The 20,823-nt window shown below is 61.5% G+C and overlaps 1 protein-coding gene across 4 annotated transcripts in view; it reads right to left on the reverse strand.

The window, feature by feature from the left end:
- Positions 1-270: 270 nt before the first annotated feature.
- TTC28 (tetratricopeptide repeat domain 28) overlaps positions 271-20,823 on the reverse strand; it is a 28,426-nt gene continuing 7,873 nt past the window's right edge. The window contains exons 1-22 of one of the 4 annotated variants that reach the window (XM_070763424.1): positions 20,610-20,715; positions 14,256-14,403; positions 13,874-14,146; positions 13,576-13,706; positions 12,836-13,343; positions 10,434-11,775; positions 9,721-10,244; positions 9,350-9,459; positions 9,125-9,254; positions 8,659-8,877; positions 8,333-8,495; positions 7,524-7,649; positions 7,000-7,150; positions 6,432-6,611; positions 5,285-6,008; positions 4,879-5,003; positions 4,531-4,762; positions 4,369-4,445; positions 4,144-4,167; positions 3,804-3,933; positions 3,563-3,670; positions 271-2,759 (exon numbers count right to left, since the gene is read on the reverse strand). In XM_070763424.1, the coding sequence (XP_070619525.1) occupies positions 1,204-2,759; positions 3,563-3,670; positions 3,804-3,933; positions 4,144-4,167; positions 4,369-4,445; positions 4,531-4,762; positions 4,879-5,003; positions 5,285-6,008; positions 6,432-6,611; positions 7,000-7,150; positions 7,524-7,649; positions 8,333-8,495; positions 8,659-8,877; positions 9,125-9,254; positions 9,350-9,459; positions 9,721-10,244; positions 10,434-11,775; positions 12,836-13,343; positions 13,576-13,706; positions 13,874-14,146; positions 14,256-14,289 (6,867 nt within the window). In that variant the 5' untranslated portion in view covers positions 14,290-14,403; positions 20,610-20,715 and the 3' untranslated portion in view covers positions 271-1,203. Of the gene's footprint in view, positions 2,760-3,562; positions 3,671-3,803; positions 3,934-4,143; positions 4,168-4,368; positions 4,446-4,530; positions 4,763-4,878; positions 5,004-5,284; positions 6,009-6,431; positions 6,612-6,999; positions 7,151-7,523; positions 7,650-8,332; positions 8,496-8,658; positions 8,878-9,124; positions 9,255-9,349; positions 9,460-9,720; positions 10,245-10,433; positions 11,776-12,835; positions 13,344-13,575; positions 13,707-13,873; positions 14,147-14,255; positions 14,404-14,560; positions 15,940-20,609; positions 20,716-20,823 lie in introns of those variants that run through there. The other 3 variants (XM_070763425.1, XM_070763422.1, XM_070763423.1) reach the window with 3 other exon arrangements.

Below are 20,823 nucleotides of genomic sequence, written 5' to 3' on the forward strand. Positions count from 1 at the left end.
TGGCGGATGACCATAAATCTAGGAAAATGTAAAGTCGAGAGGCGCCCCCTGAAATCCCACAGCCGCGTTAAGGGGGGCGGGGCAGCCGAGTTTGGAGCGGGGTCATCGTGGGATGAATTGCTTCCAGGCCAAAGTCACCGCTTCCTCTGCTCACCGGAAGCGCTCCGCCCCCCCCGCCAGGGCAGCCCTGGAGAAGCTTCTCGGGCGACGAACGAGTTTGCCTAGAAGGGCCCGGAAGTCCCGTTGAAAGAAGCGCCGGAGAGAGACAGAGAAGGAAGAGCGCTCATGCTTTAATAAGACCACAAAGGGAACCACGAAGGGCGGCCATAAAAACAGGAGGGACTCCTCCTCTGTACAAGACGGACTCGGAATACAAAACGCGAAACGCCGCCCGGAAACGGAGGCGCGGCTACAAAATAAGTCCGTCGGGCCGGAGGGGGGCGCTCCTTCCCGCCGAGGACGGACGGACGGAGCGGCTTTGCATAGGGTCGAAGGGGCCCCCGGAAGCGGCCTTTGCCTTCCGTCCCGGGCCCCGAGGGGGGCGGGCAGGGAAGCCGGGCCTTTCCCCCACCCCCCCACGGCCGACACACGCGGGCCCGCTCGAGGCCTGCGCCGGCTGCATGCAAACGAAAGAAGGATCCCCGCCCCCTCCCACCCACCCCTCCCAGGGCACAAAATGTAAAGGGGAAGAGACAGACGAGCCCACGACACGGGGGTGCGGGTGGTTGGGAAGAAGGGAAGCGGCCTGTGGTGCGGCAGCCTCCTCCCGTTTCGGCCTCCAGCGGCGGCCCCGCCGCCGGTTCCTATGCTGCCGCGAGGGGCCTGCCCGGCACAGCCAGGAGAGCCTCTGGGTTGGCCCTGGAGAGGGAAGCAGCCGTGTCCTTCTCCGGATTGAAGCCTTCTCCCAACCCTTCCTGGAAGCACTGACAACATGGCTTGTATTTCTACCCAAAAAATTCTGTGCGCTGCCTAATAGAATTGCTGCCCCTCCCGCACCCAGTGCCACTGAGTGGCAACTAAGAAGGTGGCAAATAGCCAACTGTCGTTAAACAAGATCCGTAGGCCTGACCTCTGCTCAAAAGCATCTTGCTGGGCCCTGGTTCTCCAACCTGCTTCCCGCTGTACCACATCTTTCAAGCCGGTGACCAGGAAAGAAGGCCCAGAACCACCCAGGCAGACAAAAAACAATGAGCCACTTGAGAGTCAGCACTTTGACGAAGGGAAGAACCTTCCTGGAGACAAAAACTTGTAGCTATTGCCAGAAGGTAGCCTTATGGGGTAGCTGGACTCCAGAGCGCTGCTGGCGTCAGCTGGAGGCCTACGCCCATTGGGAGAGTTCTTCTGCAAAAGAGCACAGGGAGCAGACAAGTCCTTCAGCTCCAGTTTGTCTGTGGCCTCCTCTTTGCTACGCCGGGGCGACAGGTTCAGCAGGCTCAGCACATCTCGTTTGGAGGCCTTCGCAGAAGGGCTGTGGGAGCTCCTCATGGGTCCAGGGGGTTGCTGGGGGACATTTTGCCAGAACATCTTCAGATTGTGGATGGCCTGCACCTTTCCGTCGATGGCTGCCATCTTGAGCTTGTCTAGGGCGGGTGGGTTGGCGGGGCTGGAACGGGTCGAGCTGGCAGAGGAATAGGAGAGGGCTGGGGAGGGACTGCTGTCCGCTGGGGATCGATGCCCTGAGCTGGGAGAGATGTTCTGTGGAGACCTGGATATATGGGCACTGTAGGAAGAGCTGGGATACTTCAGCCTGAAAACTAGCTGATCTGCCACAGGCACACAAGTGTCCAGGCTGGGGGAAAGCTGCCTAGCGTTTCCCTTGGTGGACGTCTCGGAGGGAGAAGGGCTGTTCTCTCCAGAACTGGGTGTTCGCAGGCAGGCACTCCTGAGGAGGAGCTCAGGCCTCGCTGGAGCAGGAGAAGGCTGACCTTTGATGCTGGAGCACAGTGGCCTGCTAAAGGCACTGGTCTCTGAGGACCGGAAGGTGGTGGTGACCATGGAGGGTGAGCCAGGCTGGTGAGGACAGCGCCTGCTGCCGGCACACTGGAGGTGCTCCACTGCGAGGAGGTGACTCTGCGTTTCCTGCAGGATCTTCTGGGCCAGCTCCTGAGGATCCAACTTTGGGCCATTCCCTTCCTCTTGGGATTTGACGGTGCTGTCCGTTTCGGTACTGGAATGGTCTGATTCACCTATATCTGAAGCCGTTTGTTTCCCAACCTTCTGGAAAGGGGAGTTTGGGCTGGGAACGAGCGTCATTTTACCTGGGGAGTTTGGGGAGCTGATGCTGTGCTTGAAGTTAACAGAGCCTCTGACCTCTCCGCTCTGGGAGAGGCTGTGGTCTGTGGAAAACATGCCTGGACTCTCCTGGCATACAGCCAGAGGTTCATTGCTCACGATGGAGAACCCCTCGTACTCTTCCTCATCTTTGCTGGGCCCAGCTCTGGCCTGTGTTGAGAAATTACTGTGTGATGAGGAGACCCTCTGGGGGTAAATGGCCTTGGACCTCTCAGAGTCTTGGTGTCCCCTGGAGCCGCCTACCTCAGACGGGCCCTCAGGCTTGGAGGCGAAGCTAATGGAAGAAGCAATGGAGCTGAGGCTGTAGACGGAGATGGCATCTGAGGCCAGGCTGTCTGGGCCCGTAGGAGAGAAGGGGGGGTTGTGGCCAGGGAGCGGCCCGGAATTGGAAATGGATTGAGCCGAGGCCAGTGATTCAAGGGAGGAGGAGCTGTCCAAGCTGAGACGTTTGGGAAGCTCTGTGGAGTCTAGAGAGAAATGGGGCAGCAAGTTAATTCTAAAGCAGCACAACATATTATTTGTTCATTCATTTGATTTATGTGCTGCCCCTCTCTGAGGAGTCGGAGTGGCTCACAACATATGAAAACTAATGTAAAATTCCCAATGTCAAAAAGTCAACCGTACCCGTTCAGACACCAATCACACACAACATTCGTCAGCCAGGGAGCCAGGATCTAATGGCCCCAAGCCTGGCAGCACAGATGAGTCTTAAGACTTTTGGAGAGAGTGAGGAGGGGGGGGCAGTACGAATCTCTGGGGGAGCTGACTCCAGAGGGCCAGGCCCCCCACAGAGAAGGCTCTTCCCCTAGGCCCTGCCAAGTGACATTGTCTAGTTGATGGGACCTGGAGAAGGCCAACTGTGAGACCTGACCGGGCGCTGGGACTCATTTACAAGAGGTGAGAGGCCACGAAAGTCTGTTTTTGGCTTCATGGATACTCCCAGGTTGTCCTCTCTCAGTTGGTTCTTCGCTAGAACGTCGCCTTCCTTCAGCTCTTCCTACTCCCTGCGACTCTGATAAGTGGCATCATCTATTCTTATGCACCAAAGTACGATTGCCCTGGGCGGGGTTGGGCTTCAGGGCAAGTAGGGTGGCAGATGTCCAGCTGTGAAAGCCTACACCAATATATTCTACTGCTTGTGGAAGCCAGAAGCCCAGCCACAGCCACGGAACTGGGCCAGTGACGCCTGGTGACTCCCCCCAGCCCAGGAGCTCTGAAGAGAAGCTGCTCTCCGTGCCCCCCTCCCACTTTTCCTCAGAAAGGGCCTCACCAAAAAGAGCCAGCAGGGCCTGCAGAGCAAAGTGCATTGTCCGGCGTGAGGCCTGTTTGCCCGTCTTCAGAATCACCTCCTCCTGCCCGACCTCGCACAGGTCAAACCCTGCAATCAGCAAAGCAGCGCCAGGTGAGCCCCCTGGGAGAGCCCCCACCCCCTCAACGCAGGCCCCCTGCCTGTCTCCAGCCCAGCGCTGCTCCCCACAGAACCCCCCTTCTTTCCAGAGAGGTTTGCCTACCAAGAGCTGCCAGGAACTCATGGCAGCCGGGCAAGCGCCAAAGCTGGACACTGATGGAGACTTGAATCGGGGCCAGTGTGAAATCTTGCTCCTTCTCTCCAACCTGGAGCTGCACTAAAACCTGGTGGAGCTGAGAAGGGGGAGTTGCCGGTCAGTTGGATCCAGCCCATCCTTGTGCCCCCCATCCTCCCAAGGTTTGCCCCAGGAAAGTATCCCCAGGAACGGGGGTGCAAAAGCAGGCAGGAAGAAAGGAGGGAGCCCCAGCCCTGCCCCTCTGCTCAAACGGGGGCCTAGGGGACTCGGGCGGGGTGTGTGTGTGTGGGTGTAGTCCTGTACTCACCATTCCCACCATATTTTTAACAGCCTTTGGGAGTAGAAAGGGCAGGCGGGCAGGGGGTGGGGAGGGGGTGGAAAAAGAGAGAAAGAGAAATGTTTAGAGCTAGGCTGGAATGCAGGGCAGCGGCTCAATGATGCTTTGGAGCAGCAAGAGGGGGAGAGCGAAGCGCTTGCTCGGGACCTCCAGAGGCAGCCTGCCCCACTGCCACCAGGGCAGGCGAAGACTTGCCTGGCTAATCAGCTGCTCCCCCGTTTCAGAGGCGGTGGTCAGCTTGCAGAGGGCCTGTAGGGCAGCATTGGGCAAACCTGCAAGGGGGAGGCAGAACTTGGAGGACTCGGTCGCTGCAGCCCCGGTCCCAAGGTTACCCCACGGGGCCCAACGTCTACTCACCAAGCAAAGACTGGATGGTACTGCTGCACTGCTGTAGCCGGTCCCCGGGATCCGCCGTGGGGAAGAAGACAGCGGCTGGGAGCCCACTGGCTGGAGGGTCCAGCCGAAAGCCCACTGCTGTCAGCAGGGCTTGCCAGCCAGGGATGCCCCCAACCTTATTCTCCACGCTCTGCTGAGAGGTGTACATGGAGTTGTGCTGCCCGCTGTGGATGCGCTGCAAGGATTTCTCCACCTAAGAAAGAGGGGGGAGGGAGTGAGCTGCCTGGGCACTCAAGAGGCACGTCCAGGGCAACCTGGCATCCTCAGGTGGCCGACGATGGCCCCGCAGTCCCATCTGAGGCTCCTCACCAGGTGCAGCAGGACCCGCAAAGCATCCCGTGCTCGTTCCGGGTGCTGCAGGATGTCGGTCAAGGCTTGCCCCACCAGGGAAGAAGGACTGTTGAGTTTCACGTCGCTGCCGATCAGCACAAAGCCTGCGGAGCAGAAATGGAACCCATGGGGCCCGACGACACAGGCGGGGGGCCCACCAGGTCACGAGGTCCCCCTCTTTGGTCCCTGCACAGCTTCACGCTTCCAAGGACCTTCGACGTGCCTCTTCCCACTCCGGGTCCCCCCGTAGCGAAACAAGGGGGCCTTTTAGGCACATAAAGTGGCCGCGGCAAGGCCACTGCTGTTTGTCTCCCTCCCCCACCAGCTCCCGAGCCCCCAGCCTAGCAGTTGCCTTCTCCTCCAAGACTTGCCAGCCCTTCCTCACCTGCCCAGTTGGAGGGGTGGGAAAACAGCGTGCTACCCTGCAGCCTCTTCATGGCCTCGCCCAGTGCAGCGCTGGCCTTCAGCCCGGTCAGCAGGGCGGAGTAGAAGGTGTGTACCAAGGTCTTGGATGCTGCCACCGGGACGGGCCATAGGGAGACCAGGACACACAGGGCGCCGGCAGCTAGGAAGGCCCGTGTCAGTCCTACCAGCCCATCCGCGGTGATCTTGCTGTTGGCTTCTTGGTAGGAACCCAGGAACACCAGCTTGGCTGGCAAGCGGAGTTCCAGCACGTCGGCTGCGGTCAGCAGAAGCTCCTGCAGCGGTGGGCAGTCCGAGAGGCTTTCCGCGTCGCTCGCATCGTCCGGCATGTGGAAAGACTCGGGGATGGTGTAAGAGTTTCCAAAGGAGCCCTTGCGGCTGGAGGTGATGCTCTCGGCGCTGGGTGTCAGGACCAGGGCCGCCAGCTTCCAAGAGATGTGCGTAGCGAAGTGCACACATTCCGCCTGTGCCAGGGCGCTCATCACTGTCTCCTTGGTGGCTGCGCTGCCCACCAGTGCCTGGCAGCCAAGCAGTTCCGATACCGCATAGGCCTCTTCTTCCGCAGAGGGCATGGGCCCCCACAGCCAGCGGTCCATCACAGAGGACGGCAGCTTCGGGTTGCCAATGACAGCGGCCGCGGAAGAGGAGGAGCTGCCATATGCCGAGGCATTCCTCTTGGCCTGGCCCTGGAAGAGAACCCTCGGCGGCTTCAGAGGGAAGAGCTGGCAACAGCGTCCCCCCTTCCAGCCCCTGCTATGGGAATCCCTCGGCCCTCCAAATCCTTTCGCCCCTTGGGAGGGAGGGAGCCCTGTCCCTTTGCCCTGCCTGTGCCTCTCCTGAGCTGTGGGCCCTGTTTGGAAGCCCCACCTTTCCAGGAGGGCAAGAAAGAGACGCAGGCGAGTTCAGCATCCTGAGAGCCATCGGAGGATGGAGGGTCCCCCAAGCTCATTGCTCTGGCTCCCCCTTTGGAGCAGTGGCTATTGGGCAGCCCAGCCTTGCAGAAGAGGCAGAGTCTTGGCCCGGGGCAAAACCCCACCCAGGGGAGGAGGGGAAGAACCCAGGGATATCCCCAGCGATCAGCCTGGGGGCACAAGGCCCACACTGCCCACCTTGGCACTGGCACCCAGGGCTTGGATGGAGGGCACAGCAATGAGGCTGAAGCGCTCGTAGAGGTACTCGTTGGAGGAGCTGCCCTTGAGAAGAGCAAACGGGATGAGGTACAGCTCTCCCTCCAGCACAAGGACCAGCTGCCGGTGACGCCCCACAGGGCCGCTGGAGTGCATCAGACCCTGCGAAGAGGGGAAAGCTGCAGCAGCATCCCTGGGACTCTGGGGCCCCTCAGCGTCTGGGGATCCTGCCCACGACTGCGGCCGAGCCCCCGCTCCCTAGTGCTTTGACTCTCCGCTGGGGCTGACCCCCAAGGCCTCCCCCTGTGCTCCCTGTGGATGCCAAGGGTCCCTCCCTGCCGGGCAGAACAGGAGCTGCCACAAGTGCTGCAGCAGCCCGGAGGCGCCTCCTCCCCTGCACCCTCTCCAGGAGGGGTGAGCGCGAGGGGCTGGGAAAGGCCTGGAGGAGGGGGGGGCTCAGCCCCAAAGTGGCCCCTTCTGCAGCTCTTCCTAGGAAATCCCCAAGCTCTGCAGGGCCCTTCTGGGGTTCACCGTCGGGGGCCCAGCTCACCCCTTCCAGAGGGCCGATCAGCATGTCGTAGAGGAGCCGGAGGGGCGTCCTGCTGGAGGAGTCGGGCCATCGAGGCAGGGAGGCTGTCAGGCCGTCCTCTGCTGTGGAGGGCGCGGGGCTGGCAAAGAGGCTGCTGGTGCTCTGGGAGCCCCTGGGGAGACAGAAGGCCTGGGGGAGCGGGGGGAGGCTGAGGAGGACTGACCGCCCACCTCCCGGCCATGGAAGAGCCTTCTCTTTGTCCTCCCCGCTGTGGTCCATCAAAGCCCAGCAGATTCACTCAGCTAACCAGGTGGGTCATCAGGTTGGCTGGGGGGGAGGGAGTGGCAGGCCCCCTGGAGCGTTGGGGCATCCCCCGAGTCCCAGCCTTGCCTTCCTTCTCCCCCCCCCCCCTTGGGCTATCTGCCTTGGGCCAATGACCTCACAGTCCCCATCCTGATTAGATGGTCCAGGTGGGTCTCCCACTGATTGAACTGGGGCCACGCAGAGTGTTGGGGGAAGACCCCCACTTCCCCCAGGAGGCTCACCTGTTGAAAAGGTTGTTCCTGCTCACCATCCTCAGGAAGCCCGTGGGGTCACTGGAAGAGTCCAGCTTGCCGCTCACCTCCTCCGGGGGCTGCTCCACCAGCTCTCCTGCCTCGCTCTCCGTCTCACTGCCGGCAAAGGGGGGAGGAAGAGGCCTCGGTCCCAGACCCAGCCCTCCCACTGCCCGTCATCCAACAAGAGGGCCTCTGCCCTTCCCCCTCAAGGCTCCAAGCTGGACGATGCCACCTGGACAGTCCCTCCCAAGATGGGGGCACCTGGCTGGGACTGCAGACAGGGCGCCAACCGCCTGAGTCTCCCGGCCACCACCTTCCCTGTCCTGAGTCTGCTTCCAATCCAACGGAGACCCCGAAGGTGCCTTTCTGAAGGGGCAACCGGAATGTCCTGTTCCCTGTCTCCTCCCCCCCTTCAGAGCTGGAGAAGAGGCCTCTTGGATGAGGAGCGAAATGTCTTCCGAGAAAAGCCGGCTGCCGGGCGGATGGGAGAGCCTCCGCTTCGCACTGCCACGGTTCCTCCGGCCGGTCCTTCGGGGGCAGCTGTGCTTGGAGCCCATCCAGGACGGTGGAGGGGGCAGCCTTGCCCCAAGTGAGCATGCCGGCCCCTTGGGGGAAGTGGGCCAGCCTCTGCTCTGCCCGGCCACACTGGGCTGAGTGGACAGGCTGCCCCTGAGTGCCCAGGGCTTGGCATCTCCTCCACTGCCCCAGGAAGGTGGCTCTGTCTGCCTCTGGCCTAGCCCTACATTGGGGGGGGATGTCCCTTCGTGACAGGAATCCCACTCGGACCCCACACGCACCTCACAAAGTGGGGGTCCACCCCCAGGGCCTCTCGTACGCTGGAGCTGAGCTGCTCTAGCGCTGAGCTGGCGAGGGTGTGCAGTCCTGAGCCCCTGTCTGGCAGGTCTCCCGAGTGTCCAGCCGGACCCTCACCCAGGTAGCATTCGTGGAACTTCAGGATGCCTAGAAGCAGGAAAAGGCCGGCTGCAGGGGGGCTCCCCAGAACAGCAAGAGAACAGAAGAGGGCCAAAGACATAACCCACCCACAGCCCATTCGAGGGGCTGGAGGGGGGAGAGCAGCACGGCCCCCTCCCAGCAGGAGCGTGTGCCCAGCCCCCTACTCTACCTGCCCCAGGGGCCAAGAGCCAAGAGTACAGGTATCCCGCCGCCAGGGAGAAGTAGAGGACCAGTCCCCTCTGGCCATTCACGGTCTCCAGGACCTGATCCACCGTCACAGGGGAGTACGGGTCAGAATCCTGCTGCCCAGTCTGACGCTCCACCAACAGGTCAGCAAAGGCCCTCGTCCGACCTCTTTCGGCCACCGCCAACGCCTCATCATGATGGCCTACAAAACACCCATCCACACACCCACCAGTGACCATTCAGCTGTGGCCCAGGAAATGTGTGGGGGGGGGCTATAGATTTCTCAGGCACCAGCTGATTTTGCCACTTCCCCCCACCCCCTTTAAGCCAATGGTTATGCCAGCAAGGCTGCCCAGATGCCAACCCATAGCAGTCCCGAGCGTAGGTCAAGGTCCCGCTCTCCAGCACCTGGACCTTCTGCCCTCCTGCAGACTCTGCCCCCCTCTCACCCAGGGTAACCAGCACCCGCTGCAGGGCCTGGTAGGAAGACGTCTGCAGGTCAAACAGCGAGAGCTTGTAGTCAGTGCTCAGCCGCGCTTCGTGCCGGATGGTCTCAAAGAGGGCCGAAGCCCGGTAGAGCTGCGAGAGAAAGCAAGCATTGTGGGTGGGTGGGTGCGCCAGTCTCTGGCACTCAGCCAAAGACGGGGGTGTCCCTGTAGGCGCCCACTGCCCACCTGGTGCTGAGCCTCTTCCAGGTTTCCGCTCGCCCACAGCGAAAGGCCCAGGCCGTGGCGTATCCTGGCTTCGTCCTCCCTGCGCCCCAGCTGCTCCGCCAGCCTCAGCCCTGCAGGAGGGAGGGAGGGAGGGGACCTTAGGGCCCACCCGCCTCTTGCTGCGCTCTGGCCTGCCACCAGATCCCCCTCTTTCCTTCACGTTCCTCCACCCACCTCTCCCGGACTGTGGCTTAGTTTGTCCTTCCCCACCCCACGGAGGAGGACTCGGGCTTTGCTCCCCCCAAACCTCCCCAGGGAGAGCTCCCCCATGCAAGGAGAGCCATTTCCCCCGGGAGCCGCATCCTGGCTGCAGGCCTGATGCGGCTACTGACCTTCCTGCAGGTACATCACCGCCTGGGGGTAGTTCAGCAAGGCATGGTGTGTCCTGCCCAGGCTGCTGTAGGAGGCAGTTTTGGCCGCCAGGTCATTCAACTGGGCTGCGATGCTGAGGTGCTGCTCCTGATAGACCACGGCTCTCTCGTAAGTGCCCAGCGACTCGTAGGTCAGGCCCAGGTTGCCGTATGCTCGGCCTTGGCACGCAGGATTGTTAGTGTCCTCTGCAATCCTCAGGTCCATCTGGTGGTACTGAAGGGCTGTGTCGTATTCTGCCATTTGCTGGTAGACGTTGCCCAAGCCACACGCCGCGTTGCCCTCCAGGGCCTGGTCCTTCATATCCTGCGCAATGCCCAGCTGGCGCTTGAGGCAGGAGATGGCCTGTTCGAAGTTGCCCAGCTGGCTATGCAGAGTGCCCAGTTCGCCATACGCCTGGGCCTTGTCAAAGGCTTCTCCAAGCTCATGGGCCACCACAAGCCTTTTCTCGAAGCACACCAGGGCTTGCTGCAGGTTGCCCATTGCCCTGTGGGAAGGCAATGCCAGGGTCACCCTTCTTTTCCCCCCACCACCACTACCCCGCCCGCCGTTGCAACAGCTGCTCATGCTGCATGCCCTCGCGAGCCAGGCCTAGCAGTGGGGCACAGCAAGATCTGTAGAGCTGCTCTGCCCCCTCCCTCCCCCTCAGTGGGTTCATGGGAGCCCCTCCGCTCACCTGTGCCCGCTGCCTAGGCCCCGATAGGCCTTCGCCTGGTCCTGCATGCGGCTGAGGCTCTGGGCCACGGACAGGTACTGGTCGTAATACTTGATGGCTTCCTCATAGTCCCCAAGAGCTTCGTAGCAGTCGCCCAAATTGCCAAAGGCCCGGCCTCGGTCCAGCACGGCCTCGCTCCCGCTCAGCTGCTGCAGGGTGGCCAGCTGCTGCTCGAAGAAGCCAATGGCCTCCTCTGTGGCATTCATGTTCATTTTGGTGATGCCCATATTGCCATAGACCTGTGCCTCGATGCCAGGATCCTTCAGCTTCTGGCCCACCTCCAGCTGCTCCTGGTAGCCCTTGAAGGCCATGGTGTACTTGCCCAGGGCCATGTAGACCGCCGCCAGGTGCCCATGTGCCCGGCATTCTCCCAGCACCTCGCCCAGCTCTTGATGCACCTCCAGCTCCTGTGTATGGTAGCCCAGCGCCTTGTCGTACTTCTGCAGCAGGCGGTAGGCTGAGCCGAGAGCCGCGTAGGCGCTGGCCTCCAGCTTCCTGTCTGCGGCCTGATGGGCGAGGCTCAGCTGCTGCTCATAGAGCCTGACGGCGCTGCCCACGTCTCTCTTGCAGATGGCAATGTCCCCCAGATTGCCCAGGGCTCGGAACTTGGCCTGGGGGTTGCCGAGGGACTGGGCGAGGGAGAGCAGGTACTTCTGGCACTCCTCCGCTTCCGAGAAGTGGCCCAGGGCCTTGAAGGCCAGGCCCAAGTTGCAGTAGGCCTTGGCCTGGCTGAGCTTGTCGTGCAGGTCCTTGGCCAGCGCCAGGTCTTGCTCGTAGTACTTCACGGCTTCCTCATAGTTGCCCAGGCAGTACTGGGCATAGCCGAGGTTGTGGCAGATTTTGCCCTCGCTCTCCATGTCCTGCAGCTCTGGGGAGAGGTGCAAGTATTGCTCATAGTAGGGGGCTGCCTGGGCAAACTCTCCCCGGGAGCAGTGGAAGTTCCCCAGGTTGCCGAGAGCCCGGGCCTCACTCTGGACATCCCGCAGCTCCCGGGCAATGTTGAGGTGGTTCTGGTAGTGTTGGAGCGCCCGGTCGTGGGCCCCCAGAGCTTGATAGGCCACAGCCAGGTTGCCGTGAGTGGAGGCCTGGGAGGCCCGATCGTTCACCTCCATGGAGATCTGCAGTTCCTGGCGGTGATACTTGACAGCAGAGTCAAACAGGCCCAGGGCGTTGTAGGCATTGCCCATATTGCCATAGGCCCTCCCCTGGGCTGCGTAGTCGTTCAGCTCCTGTGCGATGGAGAGGTGCCCCTTGTGCAGCTTCAGGGCCATCTCGTAGTCCCCCTTTATCTGGTGGATGATCCCTGCAAGGAACAGAAACATGGCCAGCTGAGTGGGAGTCTGCCAGCCCAGGAGCAGAAGACACCGCCCAGCTGGGAATCTCGCAAGATCCCCAAGGTCATGACTCGGCGGCTGGTTGCCCTGCGTGCCTCTTAGCAGCCAGCCCCCACACCCCACCCCACCCCGCCCAGGAGGAGTTTGGCCTCCGCAGGTAGCACAGGCAGCCGCTGGATGCAGAGGGGGAGGCAAGCGAACAACCAGTTCACCGGAACCAACGGCCTGGGCCCCAACCTCCGACAGGGACTCAGGATCACATCGGCGTGCACAGGGGACCCGGCAAGGCCTCTGCAACAGCCAGGTGAAAAGTGGCCTCCTGGGCTTGAAGGAGGGGGCGGAGTCCTTCTCCTGGGCCCGCCCAACTTTGCCTGGCTTCTTCTGGTCTTCCAGAGCCCAGGCCTGCCCCTATCCAAGCATCGGAAGAGCAGCACTGCTCCTTTAAGAGGTGTACCCACCATCGCGGAGCATGTGCAAAGGGATTGCCCCAGATGCCCCCCTCCCATAGAGGAAATGCTTTTTGAAGGGGGATGCAGGGCCTTTCCTCTGCTGGCCTTCCTTCCTGGCATAAACGCAGGGCCTGAATTGACGCCAGGAACAAAAGCCAGCAAAGGATCTGGAGCCTCTCTGGAAACGAACCTGCCTGGATTGTTCTGCACGTTCAGCCTCACTTCCCTCAAGAGAAGCCCCTGCTGCCACCCCTCAAGCTGAGTCCTGGGGTACCCCCTGGCGCTGCCATGGTCCCCACAGACGCCCCGCCCTGAGCCCTGGCCCACGCCCTTCAGCAATGCGGAGGAATGGTACCACCCACAGGCCTGGCATGCAGGTTGGAGCCGAGGGAATTTCTTCTCCAAGCTGACAAGGTTACGCCTGGGGGGTTGGATGAAAGCCTGCTGCACAGCTCGGCCCGAAGACCCCTCACTGCCCAGAGGGCCCTGTGCCAGTCAGCTGCCTGTCCGAGGGGGGGTCCCGGCTGAACACACAGGCTCGGGCCCTGGCACTCTCCTCACTCTGGAACGATCCTCTCACCAAGATTGGAAGAGGCGCGGCCCTCAGCGGCTCGATCCTGCAGGCTCTCGGCGATGTGCAGCTGCTCCTGGTGATACTGTTTGGCCCGCTCCAGATCCTGCATGCAGCGGGCAGCGTGACCCAGCCCGGCATATGCTCGCATCTCAATGGGCTTCTCCTCCAGCTCCTGGGCGAGCTCCAGGACGTGGTTGTGATAAGACATGGCCTTGTCAAAGTTGCGGTGATAGTGGTAGGCGCTGCCCAGGTTGCTGTAGGCCCGGGCCTCCTCCCGCTTGTTGCCCAGGGCCTTGGCAATGCCCAGGTGCTGCTCGTGGCACTGCACGGCATTCTCGAAGTCTCCCATGGCGATGTAGACGGCCCCCATGTTGCCCAGTTCCCGGGCTTCAGACAGCTCCTCTTTGCCTTGCTTGGCCAGGAGGACGCACTGCTTGTGGCTGGCCAGGGCGTTGGGGTAGTCCCCGATGGCCGTGTAGACGTGGCCGAGGCTGCTGAGGGCAGAGGAGGCAGCCTGCAGGGAAGAGTCCAGAGGGGAGGAGACAGCCCTCAAGGCACACCAGGGCAGCGGGCCACTCAGGGCCTCCTCCCCTTCCCAGCCCCCTGAACTGCCAAGCCGCCCTTCACCAAGCCTGGTGTAGATTTGGCATTCCAAGGCCCCTCTGGCTTTCTGAAGCTCTGCGGTGCCTCCTCAGCCCTCCCCCCTCCGCGCTCCCTCCTTCTGTGCCCCGGCCTCCCCCTCCTACCTCTCTGTCCTTGAGCTTCATGGCAAGCACCAGCTGATGTCTGTGGTTAGTCAAGGCCTCCCGGTAGTTTCCCTTGGAGAAGAAAGCAGAGCCCAGGTTGCCACGAGCGCGGCATTCGCCCATCTGGTCACCTGGAGGAGAAGCAAAACGAAGCCGAGAGTGACCTGGCAGGGGCCTACAGCCTGGCTCGGCCTACGTCCCCAGTTGTCCCACGTAAGCCCACCACCAGTCATCAGATCCCGGTGGCACTGCCCGCCCTGCCTCCCGCCCACCCACCCGCCTGACATCACGTGGCTACCTAAGGTCTTGGCAACGTCCAGGTCCTGTTGCATATATCCTGAGCTCCTCTCGGCGTTTCCCAGAGACCAGTAGGCGCTGCTCAGGGCAGAGAAGACGGAGCCCCTCAGTTTCAAGCTGCAGGTGCCGATTTTCAGGGCCGCTTCCAGAACCACAACAGAGGCACCGTGATGGCCAGCTGTCAGCAGCTCCTGCCCAATCACTGAGACCACCACAAAGGGGCTCTTGTCCAGCTTCATCCTCTGCAGCTGCTGGTACGTTGGCTCGAGGGACTCTAAGGACAAAGCAGAGGCCAGTTCACACCGCTGGGATCCGCTTCCCAGGATCCCCAGGGGCCCGGCCCGTGTCCCACAATCCCCTCCGGCCAAAGAGCCTCCTCTTACCTCGCATGGGGGACTTCATGGCCGCCTCCACCATGCCCACCAGCAGCTGCAGGCTCTTGGGATCTTGGGCCAAGCCAGAGGCAAAGGCTGCCAAAGCGTCGGCATGTCGTCCGAGGTACTGGAGGGCAACCCCCTGCCGGAAATAGGCCTACAACAACAGGAGCAAAGATCAGCTGGGCCGGCCCCTGAAGGGAGGGGTTGCTGCCATGGAGCCAGCACCGTTGAGGCCTCGTGCCTTGGGGCTCCGTGGGGGCTCCTACAACAGCCCCTTCCCTCCCGTCCTACAGACCCCCTGCACTTCTCACCCAGGCCGAAGGCTTCGATGCCGGGCAGGTCAGCCGAAGTCTTCTTGCCAACAGTGAGTCCAGCTGGACCTCTCCCCTCCAGGCGACCCTTGGGCCAAAGGCCCCTGCGACTCACTGCCGAGGCTTCCAAATAAGCCTTTCCATCTACTTTTGGGGAATGGTGAATTCTGGGTGACCCCCCTCCTCCCTCTAGATGCAACTCCCCCTTCCAGCAAGAAGAAGGCGTTTGAGTAGAGAGGATGGGCAGACGACCGACCGGGGTGTTTAACTGACAAGTGTCAGCAGGACAAGCCAAACCAATCAATGGATGTAGAAAATGGGCCCGTTGCGACTTGAAGCCCCCCAGGGCCACAGCGGGCAGAGAGGGGCAAGGCTGGGGGGAGCAGAGACTCCCCCACACGGAGGCCGCTGCAGCTTCCTGTTCTCCCAAGAGGGCAGCCAGCTGAGGAGGGGCAGAACGCCCAACCGGAGGGAGCCCGGAGCCTTGCCTGGACCATCCCGGACCAAAGGCTGTCCGGCCGGCCCTCAGGGGGAGCCTTGCGGCTCTTCCCACCGCCATGAGAACCCTCCTCCTTTCAAGCTCGGATCTGCCTCTGTCCTGCTCCCCATCCGACCACAGCCTTCCCGGGCCGGTCTGGCAGCACCCGGCAGGCCAAGCATGGAATCTGGCTGGGAGACTTTGCACCAGTCCCTCTCTCTGCCCACCCCACCTCACAGGGCTGTTGTTGTGGAGGAGCGAGCAGCATCAGGCATGCGTGGCACCTTGATTTATAAAGAACAATAGAGGCGCAGGGGGGGGGAATAAAGGGAACGAATGGGACAACGTAGCACAAAGGAGCCTTCAGCCTTTGCCGGGCTCCACGGAGGCTCCACGGAGTTTCTCCTGGCTTGAGCTACAAGGGATTACATTTATTCCAAGAGGCCTGGACTATAAAAGGGCCGAGCGTAGCAATGACCAGGCCTTCCGGCGTGCTGGCAAGTCTGGCAGCTGCATCTGATGCCAATGTAGAGGGAAGCTGCTTATTGTCCCAGGGAGTTCACCATAACTCACCCTTCCTTTACCAAAAGCCGCCGCCTCAGCCAGAACCCTCCAGCGGGCCCATCGCCGCCTCCTCGCCAACCGGCCGTTCACTCCCGTTCCCAGCACCAAACCCCAAAGCTGCACTCCAACCGTACCAGCTACTGGCACACACACAAGACACACAGTAGGGGAGAGCAGCAGAGGAGCCCACAACCTTGCAGAGCCACACTTACTCACACTCACACTCAGTTCAGGAGCCCAAAGGTACCAGAACCCACTTAGAAACCTTGGTGCAGCCGCAGCCGCTTGCACAACCCAAGGTTTGTCATCCACGCTGTTTGCATGACAGGTGGGTGAGCTGCTCGGGGTCCCCCTCACAGAGGGGCTGCATACAAGTCCAAGGAACGGAATTGAATGGAAGCCCCTCCTCACTGCAGGGAGCCGAGCCCGCCTGGCCTGGCCGCCGAGGGCAAGAGTGGAAACAAGGCTGCCCCCCCCCCACCGCAATCAGGTCCGGAGCCGCCCACGGAATGAGAGGAAGCCCTTGTTTCCGCTGGTGGGCAAACATGCGCTTCGGAGATTCGAGGGGGGGTTGGGGGAGTGGCGCTCATTTGCCCCGGGCAGCCTCTCACACCCGCCAGGCGGCAGACGGTGGCCAGGCTCCTTTGGGGTCCTTCCCCTTTCTTTCCTGGGTCATTGCTGATATAACTGATTCACACATACAAGGCAGGGGGGAAACGGGCCTGCCTGCTCCTGGTCCACTAAGTGAGGCCACGTGCCGTGTCAGGAACGAGCGGTAGGAGGATTGTGTCCACGCTTCAAGTATTGCCACAAACAATCCAAAAACAAAAATGACAAAATAAACCTTTGGCAAACGTTGCTGAAGGCAAAATGAGCTGTGTTAAAAAACCCAAACAAACCCCTAATCGGTTACAAAAACATCCTGTGAAGGGCTTCCCTCCCTCGGGTACATGTATATGTGCACTATGCAAGGCATTGCTCCTACGGGAGAACATTTTAGGCTCCACTGTTTTGATTCAAAGCCAGGCCACAAAATCCCGTTAAACGCAGAATTATGTCCCCCGTCTCGTCCCCCAAAGGAATCATCAGCTCCGTTTTCGCCCTCAAAGGAGGAGATCGCCAGGGACTTGAATGCTGCCACTCCTTCTTTTCCAAAGAGCAATGGGGTGTCCGGCTGGCGGGCAGTCCAAGCTTTGAAAGCAAGGCCAGGTCACCCAGGGCTGCAGGCACCAGGGCCAGTTTTGCACACATTCCCAGTTAAGTTGTGTGCCAAACGGAGCACCCTTTCCAGGAGCTGCACAGCTCTGTTCTCTGGCCAAACGTCTTAGAAAACGGGGCCAGCTCCAAGGAGGAAGGGAGGCTTTTTTCCTAGGAGGACATGTTCTGACCGTGTCCTTCTGCTGCTCTAGAGGTGGCCTTGCTTGTGCTCCTAAAAAGCACCAGATGCCGGGCTGGGGGCTTGCAACAGGCATGCGTGGCTAGCTCACAACCGGGCGTCTCCAGGGGATGCCCAGCAAAAGAGGCAGAGCCGGAGAGATGGCGCCTGTGACGCAGGGCAGTGAAGGTCTGCCGAGCAAGACTCCCTGCCCCTCAGCACCGCTCTCCTCGGGAACAGCTCAGGAGCCAGGCCCTGCCGGCACCATGATTTAAGGCAGGGGTCTCTCAACTCCCAATTTCCGAGGTTGGAGACCCTTGGCTTAAGGGACAGAAGGCCGGCGCTCGCTCCCCTCTCCTGATGGCAACCTGCCCCTCGCCAGATCTCCACTCGGAGCAGCATCCTGCCTCCCAGCTGTGCAGCTGACCTTTGGCCCCTCCTTGGAGCCCCCGCTTGGAGTCTCCAAACCAGACTGCCTGGCGTGTCCCCACGTTGGGCCCCAAGAGACAGGGCCACCAAGCCTCAGTGGACGGCAGAGCACTCTCCTTGACCCAAGGGGCCACGAAGGGCTCCTACCCAAACCCCCCACGGCGGCCTCTCTTCCTACTCCAGCGTCGGCTTCTCTCCCCCTCTCTGAACCCACATGCATTCCATGTGCTCTGGGCAAAATCCTGGCGCTGGGCCCTGGAGACGATTCCCTCCAATTAGTGCAGGCGGGTGGTTTAATGGGCTGCTGTGGAGGAAAGTGCGTCAGGTTTGGGGCAAAGCTCCTGCAGCAGCCCTGCCACGGATGGGAAAGGAAAGGCTGGGGGGGTAGAAGCTGCCCCGTTTCCTGACTGGTCCCCTCAGGACGCACGGGGGGCTCCCTGTTCTGGCCCTGCTGCCTGCAAACACGGGGACAATGGTTTCCACACTGAAGGAAGTCAACAGGAAAAGGCCAGCACCATCCTGAAGGGAGGGAGAGAGGAAGGGAGGAAGGAAGGGGGGGAATGCCGCCAGCCCCCCTTGTTTGCACCCTGCGCCCATGGCAGGAAAGTCTCCGTGAAATCAGGGGTGGAATCTACTTCCCTACCAATTCGGTAGCGCAGGCTTGGCACATGTGCTCCGCTCGCAACATCGTTGAGTCTGACGTTTGACTATGCGCATGCGCAAAGAGTTAAGAACCAGGAAGTGAGGGCATCGGGGTGGGTGGAGCCTCATGCTGCCACTGGTTCTCCAAACCAGCCCCCCTCCCCGCTACCCACTCGGCCGAACCTGCATGAAGTGATTGTTGGCTCAGGAGAGGGAAGGGGGGAGCTCAGCTTTGCTACCTGTGTCTTGGAAGGCCATGGTCACTCATATGTCAACCGCACTGCAAACGATATTGATATTGCTCATACAAAATTGGAGACGGGAGAAAATAGGTGGTCAGAAGCACCAGATTTGTTAGGTCTCCTTATTCACTGACCCAGGAGGCCTCTGTCTTTGCAGGGACACTTGTCAACCTTGCCTGGCACCCCTGCCTTGGCACCAGAGAGACGCCAGGACGAAGCTCTGACAAAAGGGAAGCCGGCACTGGCTCCTTCCTCGGACTCAGGGCTCGCGAAAGCCACGAGACCCTCTGAGCCAGCCGGGCCGAGCATGGGCGGCCACAAAAGGTCTTGCAGGGCAGAGACGGTGAGCTCTGATTGAACCTGCCTTGAAAAACAGAAATGTGAGCCCCCCCCCCCAATTGCTTGACCCAAGCTTTCAACCACCAGACACAAACACAGTGGAGGTAGGTCCCTGCACCCCTTCCTCAATCTGCGCGTCTTAGTAACCAGTGGTGGTCCTGGGGTGGCTTGCCAGAAGGCAGCACCAAGGAGGAGAAAGTAGCATCAAGTAGGGGCTGCAGCGCGGGGGGGTGGGGTGGGGGGCATTCCACCCACACTCCAAGCAGGACTTCTTTTCTTTCAAAGACTGGAGATCTCTCCAGAGGTTGGAGCCTCCTCTGGGCTCAACTGCTCATTCTCCACCTATGCAAGTGAGCATGTCTCCACTGAGCCTCTGGCACACACACACACACACCTTCACTGCTAGCGGGAGGGAGGGAGGGATTCTCCAGACTGCATAGCAAGGCAGCCTCAAGAGACTCTGCTTCCTGACCCCCAACCACCCCTCTCCCCAGTGAAAAGCAGGCAGAAGCCAAGCCAGGGGCAGCTAGGGATCCTCCCATAGATTCCGGCTCTGGCTCGCTGATGGTCAATTACTGGCCATGCGCTATTTACAAACTTTTCTGCCAGAGTCCCATGTATCACACAGGTCTCTGTTTCACCAACAGGGGCCCCAACACAGCTACTCTCCTGCCCAGTGCCCACTCCCGGCACAGACTTGGGGGGGGGGGGCAGGGAAGTGGCACAGCAAGAGGCCAGACCCCAGAACCGGCCTGTCGGCATCGGCCCCTGTGGGACCGGCATCTTGCACACCAATCTTCTGGGAACGCTGGACGGGCTTCCTATGGGGGCCGCAGATCAGAGACCGAGAGATGCCCCATCATCCACAGTGGAACTGGCGCACTGCTCCAAGTTTGGAAGCCACAAGGGGCCCCCTGTGAGTCTTTGGCGGGGGTGGGCATTTTCAACATGCCAAGAGACAGGGCCCCCTCCAAGGACAGCCAGCCCCCCAAAACAGGCAGGCAGGCAGCCACACAGCTGGGCTTACAGGTGGGGGCATGGCAGGGTGGCCCCCGGAGTGTTTCCTGAATTCCGTCATTCCCTCCATAGAAAACAACATAGAAGACACAACATTAACCAGGCAAAGAGGTCAAGGGCCAGAGCAAAGCACCCAGGACAAGTTGCAAAGGTCTTTCTTCAAAACACAACTGGACTGTCTTTTCCTTGAGGAGGGGGGTGTAGATATACATCATGTGTGTACGTATATGTGTGTGTGTGTGTGTTTTGGGTAGACAAATATACTATCTGTTGAGAACAGCTAACAGACTGTCATTCACAATGTGTGCCAGTGTGCTCATAGTAAAAAAGACAACAACGGGGGCGACCCTAGCTCCTTCTTCCTGGAGGGAGGAACAGTGCAGCCTCCTTGCGAATGAGAAACCTTTCAGACAACAACGAGGACCTGCACGACTGGGAACCTCCACCGACACAAACGCGGCAACGGCTGAGCAGCGAGCCGACGGGCGCAGGGAAGGTTGCCACGAACACAGAGGACCGGCTCGCCCTACTCGGGCTCCGGACAGGCCAGCGCCCGGGACCCGCAGCCCGCCCGCCCGCCCGCCCACCTCCCGGCGGCACCTGCGGCGCTGTCCAGCGGATCCCCCGGCCCCGCCAGCCGGGCGGGAGGGAAGCGGCGCCCACCGCGGAAAGCCCGGCGCCTCTCCCGAGCAGCAGCAGGAGGAGGATCCGAAGGCTTACGGGAGCCCCGCGGCCCGCCCCGGCGCCGCTCTCCCCGGCCCACCTCTGGCCCGGGCGGCGGAAAGCGGTGCAGGCGGCTAACAAAGGCGGCGCAGCCCAGCCGCCGCAGAAGCCGCCCGGGAAGCAAGCGCGCCAGCCGCCGCAGTCAGAGGGACGGCCCGCCCGGCCGCGGCGCTGGCAACAAAGCGGCCTTATAAGGCAAAGGCCCGGAGCCGCCGGGTGCGGAGGGGCGCGCGGGCTCACCTTCTTGCGCGGCTGCCATTTTCATCATATTTGTGGAGCGCGGGGCTCGGGCATCAAGGCGCGGCGGAGGCGGGCGCGGGCTCGCCAGGGCCGCCGCTCATACCGCCGCCGCCGCGCCCCCTGCCCGCCCGCCCGCCGCCGCTGCTCCGTCGACACCGCAGGCGGAGGGAGCTGCGCGCGGGAGCGGCGGCCGGGCGCCTGGCAGGGAGGGCAG

This window comes from Erythrolamprus reginae, chromosome 10 (assembly GCF_031021105.1).
Source record: "Erythrolamprus reginae isolate rEryReg1 chromosome 10, rEryReg1.hap1, whole genome shotgun sequence".
NCBI lineage: Eukaryota > Metazoa > Chordata > Lepidosauria > Squamata > Dipsadidae > Erythrolamprus > Erythrolamprus reginae.